Source organism: Trichechus manatus, unplaced genomic scaffold, assembly GCF_000243295.1.
Source record: "Trichechus manatus latirostris isolate Lorelei unplaced genomic scaffold, TriManLat1.0 scaffold00302, whole genome shotgun sequence".
NCBI lineage: Eukaryota > Metazoa > Chordata > Mammalia > Sirenia > Trichechidae > Trichechus > Trichechus manatus.
In genome coordinates, this window is record NW_004444238.1 from 974367 (window position 1) to 1001300 (window position 26934).

General features: G+C 34.7%; 1 protein-coding gene across 2 annotated transcripts in view; it reads right to left on the reverse strand.

Annotated features, from left to right (window-relative positions):
• Positions 1 to 3605: 3605 nt before the first annotated feature.
• The window catches only part of CHORDC1 (cysteine and histidine rich domain containing 1), a 28432-nt gene continuing 5103 nt past the window's right edge, over positions 3606 to 26934 (reverse strand). For both annotated transcript variants that reach the window (XM_004390484.2, XM_023725368.1), the window contains 10 exons: positions 26159 to 26208; positions 19781 to 19837; positions 18321 to 18478; positions 16237 to 16340; positions 15524 to 15582; positions 11119 to 11189; positions 9631 to 9736; positions 7563 to 7682; positions 7057 to 7119; positions 3606 to 6814 (listed from right to left, as the gene is read on the reverse strand). In XM_004390484.2, the coding sequence (XP_004390541.1) occupies positions 6668 to 6814; positions 7057 to 7119; positions 7563 to 7682; positions 9631 to 9736; positions 11119 to 11189; positions 15524 to 15582; positions 16237 to 16340; positions 18321 to 18478; positions 19781 to 19837; positions 26159 to 26208 (935 nt within the window). In that variant the 3' untranslated portion in view covers positions 3606 to 6667. The remainder of the gene's footprint in view (positions 6815 to 7056; positions 7120 to 7562; positions 7683 to 9630; positions 9737 to 11118; positions 11190 to 15523; positions 15583 to 16236; positions 16341 to 18320; positions 18479 to 19780; positions 19838 to 26158; positions 26209 to 26934) is intronic.

Genomic DNA, 26934 nt, shown 5'->3' on the forward strand with positions numbered 1-26934 from the left:
TGATGCTGAATTCTATTGGCTAGAATTTTGTTCAGCCAGTACTATGCTGTTTTGACTACCATGGCAGTATAATACGTTCTAAACTCAGGCAGTGTGAGGCCTCCCACTTTGTTCTTCTTCTTGAGTAATGCTTTACTTATCTGGGGCCTCTTCGTTTTCCATATGAAGTTGGTAATTTGTTTCTCCATCTCATAAAAAATGTCATTGGAATTTGGATCGGGATTGCATTGTATCTGTAGATTGCTTTGGGTAAAATCAACATTTTCAGAATGTTGAGTCTTCCTATCCATAAACATTGTATGTTTTCCCACTTATGTAGGTCTCTTTTGGTTTCTTGCTGTAGTGTCTTGTAGTTTTCTTTGTATAGGTCTTTTATGTCTCTGGTTAAGTTGATTCCTAAGTATTTTATCTTCTTGGGGGCTATTGTAAAATGGTATCGATTTGGTGATTTCATTTTCAAAGTTCTTTTTGTTGGTGCAGAGGAATCCAAGCAATTATCATGCCTTTATATTGTTTCCTGATACTTTGCTGAAATCTTCTGTTAGTCCCAGTATATTTCTTTTAGATTCTTTGGGGTTTTCTGTGTATAAGATCATATCATCTGCAAATAGGGATACTTTTACTTCTTCCTTACCAATTTGGATGCCCTTTCTTTTTCTTGCCTTATTGCTCTGGCTAGGACTTCCAGCACAATGTTGAATAAGAGTGGTGATACAGGGCATCCTTGTCTGCCTCCCATTCTCAAGGGGAATACTTTTACACTCTCTCTGTTTAGGATGATGTTGGTAATGGCTTTGTATAAATGCCCTTTACTATGCCAAGGAATTTCCCTTCTATTCCTATTTTGCTGAGAGTTTTTATCAGGAATGGGTGTTGGACTTTGTCAAACGCATTTTCTGCATTGATTGATAAGATCATGCAGCTCTTCTGTATTATTTATGTAATGGATTACTTTGTTTTTATAATGTTGAACCATCCTTGCATAGCTGGTATGAATCCCACTTGGTCATCATGACTTATTTTTTTGATATGCCGTTGAATTCTACTTGCTAGAGTTTTGTTGAGATTTTTGTGTCTATGTTCATGAGGGATATCGGTCTGTAATTTTTTTTTTGTGGTGTCTTTACCTGGTTTTGGTATCAGGGTAATGCTGGCTTTACAGGATGAGTTTGAGAGTATTCCATCCTTTTCTATGCTCTGAAATACCTTCAGCAGTACTGGTGTTAACTCTTCTCTGAAAGTTTGGTAGAATTCTCCAGTGAAGCCATCAGGGCTAGGGCTTTTTGTTGGGAGTTTTATTACCTCTTCAATCTCGTTACAGGTTTATTTTTTCTACCGCAGTTTGTGTTAGTTTAGGTAGGTAGTGTTTCTAGAAATTTGTCTGTTTCCTCTAGGTTTTCCAATTTGTTGGAGTACAATTTTCCACAGTATTGTTATGATTCTTTTCATTTTAGTTGGGTGTGTTGTGATGCCATCCATCTCATTTCTTATTTGGGTGATTTGCTTGTCAGTTTCACCAATGGTTTATCAATTTTGTTGATATTTTCAAAGATCCAGCTTTTGGTCTTGATGACTTTCAATTTTCTGTTCTCTACTTCATTTATTTCTGCTCTAATTTTTTTCTTCTGGTGCCCTAGAGCTTCTTTTGCTGCTCTTTCAATGTGTTCGAGTCATAGGGTTAATGTTTAGATTTTGGCCCTTTTTTCTTTTTGGATGTGTGCATTTATTGCTATGAATTCACCTCTGAGCCCTGCTTTTGCTGTGCCCAAAATGTTCTGATGAGTTTTCATTCTCATTTGATTCTATGAATTTTATTCCATCCTTGATGACTTCTGTAACCCAGTAGTTTATAAGCAAGGTGTTGTTCAGTTTCCATGTATTTTTTTTCTTAGCTTTTTCTGTTATTGATTTCTACTTTTGTCTTTATGGTCATAAAAAATGCTCTGTAATATTTTGATGTTTCGGATTCTGTTAATGTTTGCTTTGTGGCCTAATATGTGGTCTGTTCTGGGGAACGTTCCACGTGTGTTGGAAAAGAATACTTGGTTGCTGATGGGTTATCTATCTATGAGATCAAGTTGGTTGACTGTGGCACTTAGATCTACTGTGTCTTTATTGAGCTTCTTTCTAGATGCTGTCTTGAAAGAACACTCATTACCAAAATCTATATAAAAAGTCACTAAAATAAAAAATAGCTATGGAGAAGAACTTTTGCAAGACCAGTGTTTTAAGGGTAATGTTGCATTTATAAAGCTCTAGGCATCTATGGTTAAAAAGACAAACCATGTGTGACTGTTAAGGTTGTGCATCAACTGGGCTGGGACATGACTGTCAATGGCTTGGCAGTTATGACCTAAACACAAGCTGGAGTTAAGTTTGCATTTCTGAAATGCCATGGAATCATGATACAGGAAAAAGAATATAAACTAAATACAGTCATGCATAGTATAACATCCATTTGGGCAACGTCTGACCACATATTATGTCTGTGGTCCCATAAGGTTATGACAGGTCTCAGAAATCCTGTTCGGAGAGCACAATGTAGCTGACGTAACTGGATGTAGCAAATTCAACAGCTCTCCACTCACATCTCATGTCTCCTTTACAAAGCGATTCCGCTGCCAGGCATATAATGATACAGCACATACATAACCTATAATACATGTGTCTTGGTAGTCATAATAAATGCTTATATTGCTGGCTTATGTATGTACTGTACTTTCTAGTTATTTTCATCTGAACTTTCCCTACTTACAAATAAAAAAGTTTACCGTGTAACAGTGTATGCTTCAACTCATAGGCCGCAGCATGCAAATCTAGTGTTATCGTGTTTCTTGAGTGCTGCAGCGTTTTCTTTCAAAAATACTGTGAAGTACATCATGGCTCCCAAATGCAGCAAAACGAGTTCCAGTGACAGCAGCACCAAGAGATAAAGGAAATGTATCGATTCGGAAGTGAAACAATAGGTTATTAAACAACACCAAGATAAAAGACAATCAGCAAATGCCATTTCTTTAGATTTAGACATGTTGCACTCAACAATCCTCAAAAACAATGAAAAAATTCCCCAAGCTATTAAAGGATGGGCTCCACTAAAAGCTACACAGCTCATGAAAATGTGAGAGGAACCTGTATCAGATACGGAGAAACTGCTAACGACGTGGATTGAGGACCAAACACAAAAGTGAATCCTCGTTAGCATGCTATCACTGCGAAGGCATGAAGCTTGTTTGAGATACTTAAAGAGAAAGCAGGACCAGACTACAGTATCGAATTTAGTGCTAGCTCTGGATGGTTCACGTACTTTGTTTTTCGCTGCATAACGTGACAGCAAGTGGTGAGTCTGCGAGTGCTGATGTGAAGACAGCAGAATTTGTTGCAACCTTAGATTAACTAATTGTAGAGGGAGGTCATTTGCCAGATACATTAGCTGAAATATAGTACTGTATGTGTACTGCATCTTCACTATTTAGTCAATACAAGTACACTACAGTATTCCACATAGCTTTTGCTAAGTATGTAATATGGTATTTGCACATCCCAATCACATAATGTCCTATTTTACAGAACATATTGTGGATGTCAAGCGATGCATGACTGTACCAAATATGAATTCCACATCAAAATTATTTTCAATAAAACCAAAATATAACCTATTAATAGTCTAGGTTAGTAGGTAACTTAAAAGTAACCTGGCTGCTTAAAAAAAATAAAAATATATATATATATATATATATATATATAAAAAATATATACCCAGATGCCCTAAAACTGAAACCAGACTATAACTTAAAACTGAAACCAGACGTTATAACTGAGCTTTTAAAAATTTATTTACTGTGGATGTGTACATGACATGCATCTTCAGGTTAAAAAAATCATTGATTAAAAAAAAAAAAAGCTGGTGGGGCCTAATAGTCCAGTCATCTTAAAATCTTTGTAAGAAACCCTTTAAGGTTCTCTATTTTAGATGGCTAAAGAATTGCCTAAAGGAAGCCAAGTAAAACTTAATAAAACAAAGAAAACAAACGAATTAAAATCTCTGGCATAAAATATAAAATCATTACGGTTCTTTGCCAGCATGTGGTCATACCAGGAAGTTAAAATTACCCACCTGCAAACAGTCATTTAAGGCTGGATGATTTATTTATATTTTTAATTATTTACAAATTATTGACTTAATTATAAAAGGAAATTAAAAAAAAATAACTTAGGACAGGTCTCAAGAACTACCCTTTAGTAGAGTTCCACTAAAAATAGATGTTTAAAATCAAGTGTTCTACTTTAGCTAATAGTACTGTATCAAGGCTAATTTCTTAGTTTTGTAAATGTTCTATGGTTATGCACGATTTTAACATAAGGGGAAGATTAAAGGCTATATGATAATTCTCTGTACTATTTTTTGCAACTTCTCTGCAAATCTAAAATAATACCAACATAAAGTTAAAAAAATAAAAAAACTCAACTTTTAGGATATTACTTCCTTTATGTTATACCAAATGTGCTAGGCAAGAAAAATAACATTTCAAGTTTCCCATGCTGAGTTTAGCCATCAGTCTAGTCACCAAAAGACGAAATCTAGACTTCATGCTTTACTATAGTAATTAACTTTAAATGGTAAGAAAAACATAGCCATTATTTCTTGAGAAAGGACTCAATAAAGTTAACTTAAGAAATTTTTATTAATTTTTTGACAGAGTGATAGAGTAAAACATATTCTACCTAACCATAACTTTATCCCTGTATTTACATGTCTAAGACAAGTGTCATTCAGATTTTTATCTGGGTAACAAATTCAGAGATTCTTAGGAATAAGAAAGTAAACAGAATGGTCACTAATGTAACCAGACTAATCCATAATATTTAAAAAAAAAAAAAAAACAATCAGTGCTTTGTAAGTCTGAGGTGGACAAGCCACTTGGTTTAAATAATAGTTCAATATCATATAACATACTATGATACTGTTTAGGGGAAAAGAATTTCAAGAAAGCAACATTAAAATAAAAGCATACGAATCATTACCTTGAATCAAATGAAGTACCAACATCTCCTCACAAACAATAAACAAGCTTTTGTGTCCCTAAATGAACCCAGGTCCTTAAATCATGATAACTTCTAAAAAAAATTTAAATATAACCTTCCCTAAGTACTAGACTTTATATACTCTATTTGGATCTGGATTTTATTGCCCCAAATTTGTTGCCATCATATGTTGATATCATAATAGTAAGCTGTTGCTGGTTGCCAGATTTTTTGACTCTATATTTGTAACAGAGCTAAACCGTTTTAATAATTATATAACAACATCTAATAATTATTTACTAAGGGTTGTAGAAGGATATATACCAACACCTTAATCTATTAAACGAAATTGTACTTCTGCAAATTCCACTAATACTAAGGAAAGAAAAACACTCAAGGGGTTTGGGGAATAATTTTAATCTATGCAATTCATGCCCAAACTTAAATTCTGATAGTTATGGCCTTCATAACATTTCTTGATTTTAATTTTCTTCTTTAGCTTTGCACTGCTTCAAAAAGTAACCTGTTCTTTAGTGGGTTCAACTAGCATAAAAAATCTAATTCTGTGATACCTAGATTTAAAAGAAATAAAGTGTAATATATATTCAACATTGTGTCAGCTAGAATTGTCAAGCTTTTCATGAAATCCTAAAAAAAAAAAAAAAAAAGACTCCAAAAGAATTAAAGTATTTTTCTAACAGGTAGTATAATTGTTATAAAGCAAAGCTTATATATTTAGTTTTCTGATACTCTACTGTATTTCCACAAGCTTTTAAGTCTACCATTCTATATAGTATTCCATCAATAAGGCCCGATACAATTTCTTTTTAATATGTAACTAATTAATAAAGGTTTTAAGAGGATATAGGCTGCAAATCAGGTACACCCTAGTTATAACCCCATACAAAGACCTTTAAATAATCAGGAAAGAGATGTTTAACATTTTTGCTTAGCCTTATAAAACGGTGACTTTTAACGAAACTGATACCTCTGTAGTTTTATTTACAATGCCTCCTATACTCTTAAATTATACTGCTGGGCAAGTGATCAGGTTATTGATGTAATTTTTAAATTCAGCTAGTTGTAAATGAATTTTAACTTTAACCAATGTATATATTGCTCTTTAATTACTTATTATACTACCTTAGAATTCTTCTAGAAAACATAACCGCTCCAAGCGGAAAAAAACAATGCAGAACTTTATCTCTTTCTTAAAGATTTTCAAGTATTATAGGAACAAAAATCCATGAAAAAATTATTAAAAATTGACATTCTATCTTGTTTTACTAACTGTGGGATAACAGAAACAGAAGTGAACAAAGACAAATGTTCTTTAATATTTCTTTGCTTATACTAAGAAATACTGTATAATTATATTTATGAGCTATTTTCTAGCTTCTTCAAGTATAGAACATACCTATGGTTCTATTACTGAGGAGAAATAAACAATTTAAACTCCAGTAACTCAAATAGAAGATGGGGGGTGGGGCACAAAGACAATCTGACTTTGGTTTTTATGAACCTACTATTAACCCTGAAATGCCAGACTTCAATGAAAACAAAAGGTTACAGTAGCAAGCTACCATTTCAGCAAGATTAGGAATTCTGAAATAAAAAGTTAAGTTTTTTTCTCCTTTCCTCCCACTCAATCTGTTATATCTTCTTTTTGTTCTTCTGGCTTTTTAGCTGCAGGCAGTTCCAGACTTGCCCACTGCATAGGTTCAGCTTTTCTCATGGTGATCTCAATCTTTGTTGCAGTCATAGTTACATAGCTTCGTTTTACATCAATCACCTGCAACATTTCAAAGAGAATTAAACACAGTTTTATTAGTCTCAGATAAAAATATTAATCTTGCCTTTGCTAATATCCTAAACCCCCAAGCTTCCAAGGCCATTTTTACACCAAAACTTCTTGATATCTTGCCCTACGTATACCTCTACTGTGTATCAATGCTTACTCAAGTACTACCTTTTATTTTACAAATGATATTTTAAATTAACAGAAAAAAGTTCTGTTGGCTGCATAATACTTACACCCCATAATTTCACATTTTGATGAAATTCCTTCTCTCCTTCAAATACAATGAGCACATTTAACTGAAAAAGACACAGAAAGTCAATTAATTGATCAAATTCAAACTGAAACTTTACAAAACACTGATTATAAAAACACAAAGACCTGGATAAAAATTAATTAAGCTATCGTAAGAATGTAAGAAACTGCCAATATTGTTATTTTTTTCCACCTGAGAAAAACTGACTTGAAGTTTTATATTGAGAACTAAGTACCATTCTATTCCTTGATAAATATTCTAAGCTAGTATAGCTCCAGAATGCTTCAAGGAAAAAAAAAAAAAGACCCATTAGACAGAGCTTTTCATTTAAAATACTTTTTGTGAAAGTAATTGAAATTATTTTTCAAATGGAAAAATCTTAAAATCTTAAAACCAGCCCAAGCTAGAGCAATATTTTATAAAAATTAATAGAAATAATGTGTAGAAACAATTCTTACTCAAAGATATTTATTTTAATATACTTACCAATGTACTATTTGCTTCTACTCGACTAAGTTCTGGAAGTGAATTTTTAGCATATATTGAAATGGTGACTTCACCCCCTGTCTGATGCCAGTCATGCCTACATGGAACAACTTTTCCCCCCTGTATTATAAGAGAAAGTTTACAAATTTAGGAAGTGTCAGAAAATTAAATTCGTCAAAAAAGAAATTTGATCTTTGTGAGAAAAAAAAAAAAATTACCATGCAGAACTGAACGCTTGCTGTTCTCAGGGCAAGCCAACTTCTAAAGTTCCCACAAAAAGATTTAAATAATAAAATATATCATGATACAAATAATCTATATAGTTTTATAAATTTATCATTGAGAATATTCTTATTCCTTGACTTTTCTGTTTTAGGGTCACAGTATTTACGTTAGCAATGACAATTTAAAAACTCCTACTAAATTTTTTCTAAATTTAACACTCTGTAATCTATTACGTAGTATCACAAAAGCATTCTTTGAAGACTGAAACAAGAAAGAGATTTGCTTAGCTGGATAAATAAAACATCTTAATCTCATGCACAGGCTTCCCACTTATTTTCTAAAAATCAGAATTTGGGAAAAAAATAATTTACCACTTATAACTATATGCTGTTGTTATGGAATACTTATTTTCCTCTCATATTAGTGTGCAGAAAAAAGGTGGAAATTTGAAGATGTAATCTTTTGATTACTATTATGAAATTATTTTGTACCACTGGTATATTTTTCAAAAGAGACAAACGGTGATTTCTTTCTAAAATGGAGTTAATTCAGGCACGTAATTGAAGAAACTATGAGACACTGCTGTTAAAAAAAAGCAGTAATTAACATTTTGGTAAAATTATACTAATTGAATTTAAATTACATTTATCACTCACATTTTTACTCTTAGCTAGTGGTTTAGACACTTAATACTTGATAACTGCATGCATAAATGAAAATAAAAAAATTTCAACAAAAAAATTTCATCAAGGGTCATACTCTGAAAACTTTTGTACATAGTAAGAGTAACATTTTCTTTTTTCATATTAGTACTACTTTTGGACCTTGGAGAAAATATACAGGCAGACCTCTTTTTTTGCTATATGACATTCCTGAAAATTTTGTGGTAGGTAATTATTACAACTGGGGGTATATTTCTAATATTCAACCTAAAAAAAAAGAAAAAAAAAAAAAAGAAAACACCTATCCAACCACGCGTTATTAAAAAGCAACAATTACAGAATAATTTAATGTTAAAAACTGATTTCGAAATCTACAATTTTTTTATAAGTAAAAAAAAATTGGTTATCTATACTTATATACTGAACAGGTCCATTATATTGAGGCTATTAGTGCAAATATGGCACAAAAGGCTAATTTAATATATTATAAAATACATTAACAATATCTAACACACAAACATTTATTTAGCAATAAAATTCCTTGCCTTCTTACAATTTAATGGGCTTTTGGGGAATTATTTGCATAGCCCCAAGTCTTTTTAAAAAGCTGTCCAGGGAGTACGAACTGATGCTTTCTTTTTTCTCTTGATAAATTTCCCTGTAGCAAGCAGAGGCACTCTTAAAAGAATTCCAACGAAACAAGTCTGCAATCCTCCTCTTTGACCACTAGATGGAGTGTTTGTGCATCTGTAAATGGTTGAATGAATAAGTGGCCAAAAAAGAATCAGATGTCTAAAAGTTAAGTAACATCTAATGAATACCAAAGTGATTAAAAAAAAAGAAAAATGGGAACAGTCTATGGAGTGAATTTTATTAATAAAACGGACAAAGATGCTTCAATTTTGGCAGGCTTTATCATTTCACAAAAATCTACATACCTACATCAACACACACACACACACACACACACACACACACACACACACACACACACTAGCTACTTTGCTCAAAGGACAATGCTCTGACTAGGATTAATTTTAGGTTTTAGGCACATCAAAACTTTACTATTTGAGAGAGGGAAGAATTTTTTTTTTTTTTAATTTAAAGAGAATCATCTCAAATGTTTTAAAAATGACTCAGATGAGTATAATCAGGTATGTTATTTTGAAAAGGCTACTTACGGCGTCCTTTTTAGTCCACATATGTTTCCCTGTTGTGCAGCCCTCTTGGGCTAAAAATGTATTAAAATCGGAAGTTTTTCTTCTACAACAGCTCCAGTATTTCATCCTTTAAATTATAATAATAGAAAAATATTTCAGAAATCAAATCTCACAACCAAGTAAAGTCCAGGAGTATTACAGTGGCAAGTGTGATTTAAAAAAAAAAAAAAAAAAAAAAGAGTGCTAGTATTCTATTACTGTCTAAGCTACTACACAGTTAAAACTGGATATATTTCAGAGAATACTAATTTCTTTTTAAGACCAGAATGCTGTTTTTTATAACAATTCTGGAGCTCCTAAGTAAAGACACTTAAAACCATCACAGAATTCTAAATTGGCTTTAGTAATAACTCACACCCTAGTTTTGTCATGAAGCTACGAAATGGTAGTATGACCAAGATTTAAAATCCTCACATTTGAGTAACTCAGGTGAACTGAAAACATGCAAACAAATTAAAAACTAATGTTTACACAAATTTTGATGGCTAGTCAAAGTAGGTGAAATCCATTATTACTTGAGAAAAATCCAACAGAATAAAACAAAAATTATGGCAAAACTTAAGGTTTGGATCCTGAGGAATACAGAGGGAGAATGGAAGATTTTAATGCAGTGTCATGTTTCTATAAAGTACAAGATAATACAGAAGAGTGCTTCTCAACTGAAGGCTCTGGAAAAGTATGGGTCTTCTTGAATTTCACAATGTTGGGGGTCTTAGGGCTCCAGTCAAAAAATCACTAGAATTTCCAGCAATGTGCAGGACAGTCTTTAAAAAACAAACACTGAGACTGGAGGAACCCCAGAAGACATCACCCCCGGACTCTCTGTTAACCCAGAACTAAAACCATTCCCAAAGCCAACTCTTCAGACAAAGATTAGACTGGACTATGGGACATAAAATGATACTCGTGAAGAGTGTGCTTCTAGTTCAAGTAGATACATGAGACTAAAGGACCACTTCCTGTCTGGAGGCAAGATGAGAAGGCAGAAAGGGATAGGAGCTGGCTGAATGGACATGGGAAATCTGAGGTGGAAAGAAGAGTGTGCTGTCACATTACAGGGAGAGCAACTAGGGTCACGTAACAATGTGTGTAGAAATTTCTGTATGAGAAACTAACTTCAGCTGTAAACTTTCACCTGAAGCACAATGAAAACAAACAAACAAAAACCAAAAAGGAATTCAGCACAAATACAAAGAGCATCACATTGAAATATATGGGTATTAAAGGGAAAACACAGGGTTTAAGCCACAATGGTCACTTCATAGCTGTAACCTTGTTTCAATTTTCTCATGTGTTAAAAAGACAAAATCCAGATTTCTATGTTATTGTAAAGATTAAATGACAATGTAATAAGTAAAATGCTTAATAACAGTACATAATAAATAATGCTTGAAGGAATATTAGCTTTTCTAAACTCTACCATAAGGTGTTTTAATCAGTCATGCTTACCCTTCGTGGAAAATAGGTACTCCAGAATGATATATACAGATTTCTTCTAGACTCTGTAGACCCTGATAGGTCTAAAAAACAAAAAGGAGAGGAAAAAACTTAGCCACATACCTCAAAGTTACACCTTATACATATTTGTAGTACTGGTGATTTCTATAAACTATGTAGGATGCTCAAGAAAGAACAATTACTTAAAATGCTCAAAAATCTACGCCAGGCCATCCTTCAACCTATTGAACAGTGATTCCCTTTCGAACATCATTCAATTTCAACTCTCTGTGAAAGGTAACTAGAGAAGTAGACAATAACATGTATTAAGATGCTTTCAACCTTTTGGGTATGAGGTCCCATCCAAGCATATTTAGGTGCTTAAGTTTATAGAACAACACTGAAAACAAGAGATTATTACCCTTGATGGAAATATAATTACAGCATGGTTTACATGTACAGCATACTCTGCGTGGGCACTATAAATTAATATGCAAAATCTAGTAAAAAATTCTAGAAGTTACAGAGTGATGATGAGTGCTCATCCCTAACAAAGGGTAAAATAATTTGCAGACCTGTATGTACAAAAAAGGTCTGTCTGGAAGACTCATGTTGCACTGCTGCTTGTAGGTGAAGGCTCTACAAATGAATTCACAAAAAGGAATGTTAAAAATACATGGATGCAGCCAGTAGTATATATGCTATATTGGTTATTTACAGCAACTATGTACAAATACAGAAAATAAAATTCTGTATGTTTACTTTTTATAAATCCAAAGTACTAGATGTGTGTAAGTCCGTAGGTAGAACTTGCACTCGACTGCTAACCTAAAGGTTGGTGGTTTGAACCCACCAAACGGTACTAAGAAAAGGACTGGCCATCTGATCCCATTAAGATCACAGCTAAAATAACCCTATGAAGCAGTTTCACTCTGTAAGACACAGGGTTGCATGAGTGGTAATCAACTCAACAGCAACCAACAACAAAAGTCTTATCTCCTAAAGATATTCCACAAGCACATAAAACTCGGTATGTTAGATTCTGAACTCATTACTACTGCTCCTCTAACCTCATACCCTTATATGACACCAAAATCCACTCAGTCTCCCAAAACAAAATCCCGTTAAGTCCTCTTCAGTTTCTCCTCTCCTCCCACCCACATGTAGTCTACTATGAAATCCTGTCAACCCGTCAATTTGACTTGGAAATGTCTGTCAGTTAAATTTGTTAACATTCCTCATAATTACAGGCAGATTTTAGGCACACTATACTAATGGGTTCTTGATTAATTTCTCTGCCTTCAACTTCTGTTCCTACTATCTAAAAAAAAAACAAGTAATCACTCTCTTGTCTAAAGTCCTTTAATTATGTGTACCTCACATCTTATACAATAATCTGTTACAGATGGGCTGCCTCTAAATGTGCCTCTAGAACGTAATATAGAAGAAAATACTCATAGCCATGAAGGAAACAAAACATTTCTTAAATAGGACACAAAAAGAACTAGTCATTGATAAAAAGATAAACAAATTAGATTTCATTAAAATTAAGAGTCTCTATTTACCAAGTCAGCATTAAGACAGTGAAAAGGCATAATGTCTTATATAAAGACTTCTTACAAATCAGTAAGAAAAAGAATGATTTAATAGAAAAAAAGGAAAAAGATTTTGGACATTTCACAGAAGAGGCTATCCAAATGACCAAATAAACACGGCCGTCATGGACTGAATTATGTCCCCCCATAAATGTGTGTATCAATTTGGCTGGGTCATGATTCCTGGTATTGTGTGATTTTCCTATATGTTGTAAATCCTGCCTCTATGATGTTAATGAGGGAGGATGGGTGGCAGTTGTGTTAGTGAGGCAGGAGTCTATCTACAAGACTGGATTGTGTCTTGAGGCAATCTCTTTTGCGTTATAAAAGAGACAAGCCAGCAGAGAGACGGGGGACCTCACAAGAAAGCAGTGCCAGGAACAGAGAGCATCCTTTGGACCTGTGGTCCCCGCTCGGAGAAGCTCCTAGGTGGGGGAAGATTCATGAGAAGGCCGACAGAGAGAAAAAGCCTTCCCCTGGAGCTGACGCCCTGAATTTGGAATTTTAGCCTACTTTACTGTGAGAAAATAAACTACTTTTTTTTTAAAGCCACCCACTTGCGGTATTTGTTACAGCAGCGCTAGATGACTAAGACAAGGGCTAAAATTTGAAAGACTGGTATTATAGTATTACCAAGGTGTGCAACAAATGGAACCCTCAAATACTACTTGTAGAATTATAAATTAATATAAATACTCTGGAAAACTGGAGCCCTGGTGGTGCAGTGGTTAAGAACTCAGCTACTAATCAAATGGCCAGCAGTTTGAACCCACCAGATCCTCCTTGGAAACCAGATGAGGCTGTTCTACTCTGTCCTATAGGGTTGCTATGATTCGTAATCAACCCAATGGCAATGGGTTTGGTTTAACGGATTTTGGAAAACTATACGAAAGCATATGTTAAAGCTGAATATATACGTACTCTATGATCAAGAAATTCCAATAATACGCCCAATGGAAATGTGTATGTGTCCCAAAAAGTCACACATAAGAATGTTCATAGCATTATTTGTAATAGTATTTTTTTTTTTTTAAAAAAGGAAGGCAGTAGAAAAGGTAAGCTGTGTTACATTCAAATAATGACATGTAATAAAGCAATAAAACTGAACAAATTATGGCTACATGCCATAAGGATAAAACTAAAACAGTAACATTAAACAAAAGAAGCCACCACAAGAATACATGTTCTATGACTGCATTTATATAAAGCTCAAAAATAGGCAAAACTAATTTATATTGCTAGGAAAATGTGGTTACTTCAGGGGAAGGAATAATGAATGAGAGGTGACATAAGGAAGGGTTCTGCAATGCTGATGTGTTTACTTTCTGAAAATCCAATGAGCTGTAAACTTGTATGTGTATACTTTTTAACGCTCTACTTTAACAAAAAAGATGAAAAATTCCTTTAATGGCTTCCATAACCTAAAGAAAGATTTAACTTCTCAGCACCAGAAAAGCCTTTCAGGATCTGGCATCTACTTAATCTCTTTGAATTTCAACTCCTCCAACAAACTGTATACCAGTGTTATTAACTACTTATTGCTTTCTTTACACTACTATTATCTCAGCTTGAAATACCTTTTCCCTTTTTCTCCATTTACAGAACTGATTCATTTTTCCAAACTAATCTGGGATACTTTTTCCTTGACCTTCCTTCATTACTCTACCACTTAACTGCCTTCCCTATGCTAAGAATTCATCATTCCCTTCTATGTACTATTTCTATCTTATCTATACGTGAACATACAGTCGATCCTCATTATTTGCAGACTATGTATTTGTGAATTTACCCATTCACTAAAATTTATCTGTAAACCCAAAACCAATACTCACGGCACTTTCGTGACCATTCTAATCCATGCAGTGTGTGGGAAAATTTGATTCGCCTGATGCCCACATTCCCAGTTGAGGTCAAGGGGATACTCTGCCTTGTTTCAACTCTCAACAATTTTACTTCTACACTCCAATCCCACTACCTGGCATTCCACAACAGCATGCTGATTTCCCTCCTCCTAATTATACTCCTGCTGCATTACAATATATTTGTTGCTCACTAGCCAAATAAATCATTTTAAAACCCCTACTTAGAATGAGTTAATGGCTTCCCATCATATTTAGAAAGCCCAAACTCCTCATCATCAAATGTGGAGTATAAAGGACTCCACATTTGCCTTCTGGCATTTGCCTCTTTGTGTTATCCCTACCTTCCTCACCAATGACCAAGCCCCACTGATCTTGCTATTCCTTGAATACACAAGCTCCAAAGCCTCTACACATGGAGGTGCTGCTCCATCTACAGTACTCTTCCCAGATGAGCATTTACATAACTCATCTGCTACATTATTCCAATTTATGATTGTCACCTCAAAAAGGACTTCTCTGACCTTATTTAAATAGTTTTCATATTTCAACCACTCTATTACCTTAGCCTGCTTTATTTTCTTATCTACCTGAATTTATAATATTTACTTACTTATATTTTATCCTGCCCCCCATACTAGAATAACAGCTTCATAAGAACAGGGAATTTTGCTTTATTTGATACTAGATCCAGAGCCCCTTAAAACAAGTGGCACACAGTAAGTGCTCGATAAATGTTAAATAAATTATAACTGTTTATTTCCACAACAGACTTTTCTGTAAGATATGGCACTCCACAGAGACAGAGGGTGTCTCTTATCCATGTTCATAGCTCTAGTCCATAAATAGCCCAAAACATAATAGGCACCCAAATCCTTGTTGAACTGAGTCAGTGACTAACACTCACTTTATTTCAAAATAAAAAGGTTACGTACATGATACAGCACAGTTTATAATATGTACCTTTGAACATCCTCCATTTTTACATGAGGTCCCAATCTTAATTTCATCACTTTCTTCTTCTAAAACAAACAAAAATAATCAAATTAGAAATATTAAAATACAGTACTTTAGTGCAGCTCCATTCTTAAAAAGTAATCTTTTACATAAAGCAAGTCTTTAAAAAAAATCTTAACTTTATACAAGAAATACTTGATAGATATTTTAAAGTAATTTTACATGATCAATTTTTCGGTGTGAATTTTCAGTTAATATATTTAAAAAGCTCCTAAGTAACTACTGTGATTAGGTGATATATATATATATATACCACAAATGTATTCTGTAATGCAAAAGATATATCCAATATCTTAAACTTGTAAGAGAGAAATCATGAAAGGGTGGTTTTCTTTCATAATGCTGGGTATAGAGCAGAGAATACTGAAAACATTTTATATTATGCACAGTGAATTACCAAAAAAACTTAATTCAGTATTGAAAAGATAATGACTCACAGAAGAAAAACAAAACTTTAACAGGTTCTCATTTACAATTAAAGATATAATGGAATGAGCCACGTATTCATTCTGTGGGTATTACTGGCATTTAGGGGAAAAATTTCCCCTATAGTATACTAATTTTTCATACTTACATTCAGAAAACTACCCTGCTCCTGTCTCTTTTAGATGACTGATTAACTGTATGGAAAATAATTACAAAAAAAAAAAGAATCTTACCCTTCTTATCTTCTTCATTCCCCGATGATAGTTTAAGTTTATCAAGTGCTTGTTTGAGGGAGGCAGATATTTTTAATTCCAAATTTGTCATCGGCTCATCTGGGCTGGAGAATTTTGATATCTTTATTAATATTATTAATGTATCATTAATACTTCTTTGTTCTCAAAATGAATATACTTAAGTCTCTTCATGACAAAAAGCCAAATGCCTTGTGAATTAAGTTTTCCCCATTAAAAAGTATTTTACAAATAACCTTTACAGTGCATATATTTCTGATTTTTAATGCTACTGCCTGCACAGTCAAGTATTAATCAAGTATTAATCAGTATAGGTAATGGAAAAGAAGTGAAGACTAGGTATCTAAGTTTGTCAAGATGAGTTATCTCCCAAGAAAGGGACCATGACATACTTGTACATCCTATGCTCAAGCAAAATAAGCACATAATAAACAGGCAATAGATATAAACTAAGGGAATTCATACTGACTTCTGCCAGTGGTCATAATTCACTTTGTGTGGACACTAATATATGCAGCTATGATTCAGATACAACTGTATTGCAAGGTAATTTCAGTAGGGCTAAAAAAACCAATATCCTCTAACATATTTCATAATTCTTATTTCACTCCTGCAGCACCAGTTCCTGCCACATCCTTGTGGCCCGGCTGCCCCCACCTCCTGCGCTCGCTGCCCACCTGCTCCGTGCTTGCTGAGGGCCTGTCCTGGCTCCTCCGCCGAACCTGGTAATATGAACCGAACCTGGTAATATGAACCACTGGTGGCCCAGGCGGCCTTACTCCCTCTCACCAACCTAGCCCTCCTCCACCTCTCACCTTGGCTCCTCGTTACTGGGCAAAATAGAGAGTTGATTTTGTACTATTGTTGTGAACGCAAAATGTTGGATAACAAGATATTTGATAAATGAGGAGTAGATGAATCTAATTTCTCTCAGTTCCTCTTAAGTAAAATTATCAGCAGCCCATCTCATACTGTCGATTTTGAGAGACTCCACTGTATTACTTAAAAAAAGATTAACTAAGTAAGATCATTCTAGATAGTTTCTTTAACAATGTATCCAGAGTGTTAATGAACGAATAATTGTAAAAAAGCCTCTCAGCATTATCTTGGTCATGTATTATTCAATATTCTAAACATTTATTTAAACAAAATCAAGAGAAAGAAGTGAATTCCGAGCATTAATAAAAATTTCAACAGGGTATAATTTGGGGCCCAAATCACATTTTTTAAACTGGAATTTCAGTTCTAAAATAATTCAGTACTTAAGTTCAGTATGAAGAAGATCATTTAACAGTAGTGCTAATATGCGTGTATCAGAATGTAAAATAGACTAATCTAGTTGATCAGAAAGTGAATATGAAAAATCTGTGTAATTCTACTGCAAAATGAGCAAATGGCATTTTAAGACTAACAGATACGCCACCTAAATCAAATGCAATAAAAATTCACTAATATCAATTAGATTAACAGTAGTTTTCAGGCATCTGAAGGTAGAGATGAATGATTAGGTTTGTGTAAATGGTAAAATAAACACAACTGAAAAACAGAATTTGGCTCAATACAAGGGAAGCTTATACAATGACCTAGTAACAATAAAATGGACTGCTTTGAGGTAAAGGTAAATTCTTCTTCACTGAAATTATTTGAATGTGAACTAAATATTCTTCTGTCAGGAATGTCCTAGAAGACATTCAAGCAAGAAGTAGAAGAACTGAAATAAAGGTCTCTGAGTTCTTTTTCAACTCAAACTGATTCCCTGACTAGGACAATTCCTTTACAGAATTTCACTAAGCAACGGAGAAAAAAAATACTTCAAAGCACAAGATGTGTGACTCCCCTACTCTAAGTATAATTATGATGGTACAATAAGCAATTCTGTAATCAAGTTTAACTATGTACATGACCTTAAGTTAAGGAGAAATAAAAATTAAAGACACATCTAAAAGAAAATAAGATGGTTCAAAACTTAGTGGCCTATACAATAGGTACAAATGATATTATGCAAAATCGTAATGAACAAATGCTGTTACTCAAGTCTGACACAAATAAACAACTCTATTTTATACCTTGGCCTTTTTATTGCTTCTATTGGTTTAGGGGCTTGAATGATGTGCTCCTGAAATCTGGGTTTCAATTCAGACAGTTCTTTCTTCTCAGTAGTCTTGACTTCAGGTTTGACGGGCTCAGGTGGCTTTTCACTATTATGCCTACCCTTTGTACAGCCCTGTTAGTGAAAAGTATTCATTAAGAGTTATTCTATCACGTATTTTATATGCCATTATAGAAATACAAATTTTTCAAAATCTTTACTGATAAATTCTATTGTTTTTTCTTACTTTTATCACATTAACTTGTTTTACAAACTAAAAATATGACTCCAAATTTGCTATATTTGTAAATTAGTTCTCATTTTGAATAAAGCACTTTAAGCTTTTAATTATACTTCATAAATAACCACTTAACTTATTCCATTATATATACAGCATAAGCTTCTTGATTTGTTATTGTTGTTGTTAGTTGCTATAGAGTTGGCGCCTGACTCATGGCGACCCTTGTGGATCAAACTGTTGTGATTCACAGGGTTTTCATTGGCTGATTTTCTCAAGTAAATTGCCAGGTCTTTCTTCCTAGTCCATCTTAATCTGGAAGCTCCACTGAAACCTATTCAGCATCATAGCAACACGCAAACCTTCACTGAGAGTAGGGTGGTGGCTGTGCATGAGCTGCATTGGCTGGCAACTGAAAACAGGTCTCCCATACAGAAAGCAGGTGACAAATTCTGGAGAACCTTATAAACAGAATTCTACAAATTATTTATAAACAAAAAGTCTTTTACTCGAAAGACTCCCAGTTCTCCTACTAACTAGCTATATGACCTTGAGCAACTTAATTAATCTTTTTAAACCTCAGCTTCCTAAACTGTAAAATGGTAATAACAGCACCTTAGTCTTTTTTATTTTTGGAGAGGATTAAATCAAATAATACATGTAGAGTACCCAGTACATCTGGTAGGTAGTAAATATTCAACAAATGCTAGCTACTCTTATTCCCATTCCATTGAGTCATAAGTACATTTTAACATCTCTGAAATCATACTATCAATGGCCTATTAGTTTATTAACAATTTTACTTTTCTTTCTTAGTAGTATATAAAATAATGGTACACCGTAATGATGTATCAGGTTTGATGCAAAATTTACTGTTTGTAACCTAAAACATTTTAAACTGCTGTCTATCATTTCTTTTTGATGTTCTTTCAAGACTACTAACATCAAGAACAAACCTAAATTGACAAATTGGATAATTAATACCTTCAAACTTTAATCTCTAAAACAGCCAGATAAAATCCTTATTTTAGAGGATATGGAGGGAGACTTGTACTCCATTTTAAAAGAAAGGTGTTATTTGCAAGTTAATAGGACTAGGCAATAGATATCAGAAATCAGATGCCTGAAATATGGAGCTTCCTAAAATGTATACTTTTGGGGATATAATTTAGGCTAAAAAAGGAAAAAGTAATACTTACTACAATGCTTAAGAAATCAGAAAAGTCAGTTGTTCTTCTCTTACAGCAAGACCACCCCTATGAAATATAAGGAAAAAAAAAGAAAACCATATTTGTGTGGGAACCACAACCCACTAATAAATATTTTTACTTACATCATTGAATCCCAAAGTGATTTGTACATATACATATATATCAGTTTTAAAGTGCTGTAAATTGTTCACTTAACTCAAGTAAAATATTTAGTCTTTGTTTTTAAAAAAATAATTAAAAACTGTGCTGTGACCTGTCATGAAAGGATGAACCTTAAAATAGGGAAACAGAATCTGCTTCTCTTTTCAAGAACAGGACCAGATTTTTAGAAGAAAAATATTTTATAATTCCTAAGAACAGCACATATTTTAAAGGATCTGAGAAGCAACTGAAGGTGTTTTATTTTAAAAATCTTGTAACTCAGGGATGATAATTATAATACAGTCTCTTAACAAAACCCACTATAGTTGTCCCTCAACAATAAGCATTTTACTTATTTTCAGAGCACAGATTAAAGTATCAGCCTACTACTGAAAGTTAGATGATCTTTTCAGTGAAAAGTACAGAAATTCTAAGAGTATGTGATTTCTGAACAAAATACCAAGTTGTTTAAAAAAGTGACTTAAAACACTATAATTCCAATGTATTATGGGGGAAAAGGAAACAAAAATGTGGCAGTCTTAAGAGTTAGGATATTACAAACTAAGAATAAGAGACAACTTTGCACATCTTCACCTAGACCTCACTGTCTCAATATACTGCATGAAGAATTTTTTCTTTTTTTCTTTTTAACAATATGCACTTCCAGGTTTTATTTTTTAAAACTACATTCAAAAAAAAAAAAAAAAAAACCTACAATTCAAACTTTCCTATATTTTGAATTTCTCTTTTTTACTTTAAACTCACGCACAGATAAATAATTAGCACAACTTTAAATCTAAGGTTTAAGTAGCAGTGAAAATATAGTTATCAGGAAAGTCGTCCTACAAGAGAAAAAATTTTATCATCTTAATCATATACAGAATTATGTCAGACACTCTGGAGAATACTGAGATTCATACATGTAAGAAATGATAGGCCTGTTGTTCCCAAATGTTAATCTGGGTTCTATTTTGTTGTTAGGTGCCATGGAGTTGATTTTCAACGGACAGCAACTCAATGTGACACAGGAGAACTGCCCTGTAAGGTTTTCTTGGCTATAATCCTTATAGGACTAGATTGCCAGGTCTTTTCTCCCGCATAGCCACTGACTGGGTGAGTTTGAACTGCCAACCTTTTGGTTAGCAGTGAGCACTTAACCATTGTGCCACCAGGGCTAAATAAAATGAGAAAAGGAAGGATAACTTTAAGTATGTGGGTATAAGGTTGCTGTGTTTTCTTGAAAAGAACTGTCCTTTTCTTTTTTTTTTTAATTGTACCTCAGGTGAAGGCTTACAGAACAGTTACTACAAATGTTGCCCTATGACAATGGTTAACAATCTCACAACACATCAACAATATCCTTACTCAACCTTGGGTTCCCTATCACCAGCTTCCTTGTCCCCTTCTGCCTTCTGGCCCTTGTCACTGGACTACTATACCTCATTGGTCCCATTTGGTTTTACGGGGCTGTACACTTCCAGGCTGAACGGTGAACCTCGGAGATAACTTCACCACTGAGCTGAAAGGGTGTCTGGGGGCCATACTCTTGGGGTTTCTCCAGACTCCTTTAGGCCAGTAAATCTGTCTTTTTTTTTGTGAGTTAGAATTATGTTCTACATCCTTCTCCAGCTCTGTCCAGAACCCTCTGTTGTGATCCTGGTCAGAGCAGTCAGTGGTGGTAGCCAGGCACCATCTAGCTGTACTGGACTCAGTCCGGTGGAGGCCTTGGTAGCTGTGGACCATTAGTCCTTTGGACTAACCGTTTCCTTGTATCCTGTTCTCTTCATTCTCCCTTGCTCCCGAAGGGATGAGACCAGTGGAGTATCTTAGATGGCCACTCACAGGCTTTTAAGACCCCAGACGCTACTCATCAAGGTAGAATGTAGAACATTGTCTTTATAGGCTGTGTCATGCCAATTGAGCTAGATGTTCCCCGAGACCATGGTCCCCACAGCCCTCTGCCCAGCAATTCAGTCCCTCAGGGAGTCTGGATGTGTCTATGGGGCTTCCATAACCTTTCCTTGTACAGGTTGTGCTAGTTTCCCCTGTATTGTGTACTGTCTCACCCTTCACCCAAGATACCACTTATCTATTGCCTATTTAGTATCTCCCCCCCAACCCCTCCCATCCCTGGTAACCAACCAAGATTGTTACAGTTTGTGTGTGAACTTTTTCATGGGTTTTTACAATAAGGGTCTCATACAATATTTGTCATTTTGTGATTGACTTATTTCACTCAGCATAATGTCCTCCAGTTTCATCCATATTATGAGATGCTTCACAGATTCATTGTTCTTCTTTCTCATTGCATAGTACTCCACTGTGTGTATGTACCATAGTCTGTTTATCCATTCATCTGTTGATAGGCATCTAGGTTGTTTCCATCATTTTGCTATTGTGAACAATGCTGCCATGAACATAGGTATGCATATGTCTATTCGAGTGACAACTCTTATTTCTCTAGGATATATTCCTAGGAGTGGGATTGCTGGATCGAATGGCATGTCTATTTCTAGCTTTCTGAGGAAGCACCATATCATTTTCCAAAATGGTTGTACCATTTTGCATTCCCACCAGCGGTACGTAAGAGTTCCGATCTCCCCGCAGCCCCTCCAACATTTGTTATTTCCAGTATTTTTGATTCGTGCCAGGAATGCTGGGGTGAGATGGTATCTCATTGTGGTTTGAATTTGCATTTCTCTAATGGCTAGTGATCATGAGCATTTCCTCATGTGTCTGTTGGCCATTTGAATGTCTTCTTTGGTGAAGTGTCTGTTCATTTCCTTTGCCCATTTTTTAATAGGATTATTTGTCTTTTTGTTGTAGAGGTGTTGGATTTTCTTGTAGATTATGGAGATTAAACCTTTGTCTGACTTGTACTGTCCAAAAATTTTTTTCCCAGTCTGTAGCTTCTCTTTTTACTCTTTTGGTGAAGTCTTTTGAAGAGCACAGGTGTTTCATTTTAGAAGATCCCAGTTATCTAGCTTATCTATTGGGATTGGTGTATTGATGGTTATGGCTGGTATCCTGTTAATGCCGTGTATTAAAGCCTGTAGTGTTGGTCCTATTTTTTCTTCTATGAACTTTATAGTTTTAGGCTTTATATTCAGGTCTTTGATCCATTTTGAAGTAGTTTTTGTAGATGGCATGAGGTATGGGTCCTGCTTCATTTTTTTGCAGATAGATATCCAGTTTTGCCAGCACCATTTGTTAAAATGTCCTTTTGTTAATGAAATGCTTAGCTTCTAAGTCAAATAGACAACTGGCAACTTTTCTGAAATCTACTAGGCTGTGAAATCCAATAGACTTAGAAGTCTAGGTCTTCAAGAAATGTTTATAGACTCTAACAGTAAACAGTAGGACTGGAGAAGAGAGAAAAAGAATTTCAAACTGAAATCATTAAGATTTGGTGTGATTAATGGTGAGGTAGTAAAAACAGAGCAAAGGGATGAATGACAACAGAAAATTAGTGGTATCATTACTAAAAATAGCAAGGATGTGAGACAGAACTATTTTTGGAACAAGAGTTCACCTTAGAAATTGGTTTGAGGTTGACAACGAGACACATTAGTGGCAATATGTCACAGGAGCCACTGGCATAAAGGTGACATTTAAGGACACAAAAAAATGAACTGAGAGAAAACCGGAAGCCAAATACGGAGATGCGAAGAATGCCAATGGTGAGGAAATAAGAGGAAAACACCATAGAAAAAGAAAACAAAAAGGTACCATTAAAAAAACAAAACAAAACAAAAAAACGCCTACAGAATCGTTGGCAGTCTAGAATAGATAAAATCCCCAAATAGACAAACAAATATTCCCAAAGAACTAGTTTCCACTCACATAAAAGTTTGTAAGGAGTCGTCAAGCAGCCCAATGGCACCATGGTAAGCCCTTGGCTGCTAACCAAAATGTCAGTGGTCCAATCCATCAGAGGCTCCGCAGGAGAAAAGACATGGTGATCTGCTTCTTGTAAAGACTGTTGTGGTTAGGTGCCATTGAGTCGATTCCAACTCATAGGGACCCTATGTACAACAGAATGAAACAGTGCCCAGTCCTGTGTCATCCTCGTAACAGTAGCTTTGTTTGAGCCCACTGTCGCAGCCACTGTGTCACTCTATCTTGTTGAGGGTCTTCCTGTTTTGTTCACCCACTACTTTACCAAGCATGATGCCCTTCTCTAGGAATTGGTCGCTCCTGATAATGTATGTTACCTTCACTTCTAAGGAGCATTCTGGCTGTACTTCTTCCAAGACAAATCTGTTCATTCTGGCAGTCCATGGTATAGTTAATATTCTTCACCAACACCGTAATTCAAATCTGTCAATTCTTCTTTGGTCTTCCTTTTTCATTACCAGCTTTTGTGTGCATATGAGGCAACTGAAAATAGCATGGCTTGCATGAGGTGTATCTTAGTCTTCAAAGTGACATCTTTGCTTTGCAACACTTTAAGTCTTTTGCAGCAGACTTGCCCAGTGCAGTATGTCATTTGATTTCTTGACTGCTGCTTCCATGGGCATTGACTGTGGATCCAAACAAAATGATTTCCATGATAACGTCAATATTTTCTCCATTTATTAGGATGTTGCTTATTGGTCTAGTTGTGAGGATTTTTGTTTCATGTTGAGGTCTGAAGTCTATAGTCTTTGATCTTCATCAGTAAGTGCTTCAAGTCCTCTTCACTTTCAGCAAGTAAGGTTGTGTCATCTGCATAACACAGACTGTTAGTCTTCCTCCAATCCTTATGGCTCGTTCCTTTTTCATATAGTCCAGTTTCTTGGATTATTTGGTCAGCATACAGACTGAATAAGAATGGTGGAAGGATGTAACACTGATGCAGACCTTTCCTGATTTTAAATCATGCAGGATCCCCTTGTTCTGTTTGAACAACTGCCTCTTGGTTTATGTACAGGTTCTGCATTAGCACAATTAAGTGTTCTGGAATTTCCATTCTTTTCAATGTTATCCATAATTTGTTATGATCCACACAGTCAAATGCCTTTGTGTGGTCAATAAAACACAGGTAAACATCTTTCTGGTATTCTATGTTTTCAGCCAAGATCCATCGGACATCAGCAATGATATTCCTCAGTCTACGTCCTCTTCTGAATCTGGCTTGTATTTTTGGCAGTTCCTTGTCAATGTACGGCTGTAGCAATTTTTCAATTATCTTCAGCACAATTTTGTTTGCATGTGGTATTAATGATACTGTTTGATAATTTCTGCATTCTGCTAGATCACCTTTCTTTGGAATGGGCATGAATAAGGATCTCTTCCAATCCTGAAACACTAAGCCTAGGAAACCCTATGGGGGCACTTCTACTCCATCCTACAGGGTTGCTATCAGAGTAAATCTGATGGCACACAAGAGGAGTCAAACTTCACCTTGCCCTATTAAATGTTTCTTCTACTTTCTCACTCAGAACTAACCAACTAACATAAACTTCGTATCTGCCTGTTTATCTTTTTTAGACATCCAACAGTTAAATGCCATAAGGGTCCAACTACTCTCTGGAAGATGTATTAGAAATTCAAAGGGCACGAACAATATTTAAACAGGTAAGATTGTTTGTGTTCCTGAGCACAAAAGTGGGAGCATCTAAAGCCATGTCAGCCCCACAACAGTCTCTTAGATATACAAAGGAAACTCTTTAAGATGTAACATATCATAAATTTAAAAATATCAATAAAGCCAGGTAACCTACCATAAAAATCTGGTCAAATAACATCTCACTATTTCTCTAGTTCTCCAGAACATCAAGGAAAGTACAGGTGGAAACCTGGCAGCATCTCTTTTTTGTAAAGATACTCTCAACTTACATGTCTGCCCTGAGACTGGTACTGTTAAGTGTTTATAACTATTCTTCCTAATTCAGAGCTACTCTTATTAGTAAGCAGCTGCCTGATAGATTGACAACTTTATATAAAGATTGAATATAGTCCCTTCTATTTCACCTTTAAGATTAGGAAAGTGAAGAAAGAGGTGTAGAAAATGAGAACTGGGATAAAAATAATATTTTATAACTTGAAAAAATCTTAAGATGACCATCTACTGTCTTCTTTGCTTTTAATGAAGGACATGCTTAAAGCACCCCATACTGATCATTAAAAAAGCAGAAAGTCCCAAGCTGAGAAAAATAGACAAGAAAATAAAGATTTAGTATTATACTCCTTAAATGTACTACACAGACAGGAAGAGATTTTAAATATATACTAAGGTCCTACCTTTAATGCATCATGGAAGACTGGAACGCCTGGGTGGTATGTGCAAGCACCTGGTCAAAAACAGAAGAAAGGAAAAAATAAATACCACTTTTTATAATGAAGAAAAATGTGCACATTGTTACTTCCTTCAGGTGCTAACACTTTACTCCTTTTTTCCAAATGCAGGTTAATGTATTTTTTCTTTAAAAATTCAGTAATGCTTATGTTTGATACACGTCACGCAGTGCTTAACATAGTATTTTGTTAAAATAAAACCAAAACTCGTTGCCATCAAGTCGATTACGGCTCACAGTGACACTACAGGACAGAGTAGAACTGCCCCGTACGGTTTCCAAGGCTGTAATCTTTACAGAAGCAGACCACCACATCTTTCTCCCACGGAGCTGCTGGAGGGTTCAAAACGCCAACCTTGCAGTTAGTAGCTGAGCGCTTAACCACTGCACCACCAGGGATCCTTCTTGTTAAAATAGTAATACTTACAATTCTAATTTAAGAGTATGAAGACTATGATAAAAATACAGAATAACTCAAGCATAACAAATTATAATCCACAGTTCTCTCATCTTGGTAGTAAATTCTGTTAAGCATCAAACTTCAAGCCCCAAGATTGTGACCTTTATCTTTCGATTCTACTTTCACAAAAATACTATCAAAGTTAAGTGTTCTTACGTGCACTGATGCATAAAGACTGCCTCCAAAACAATACCTAAAATGATACTTTGGAAGAATAGGCTCTAAAATTTTTAAAAAACAATTTTAAAACTGCTAAAAATGTA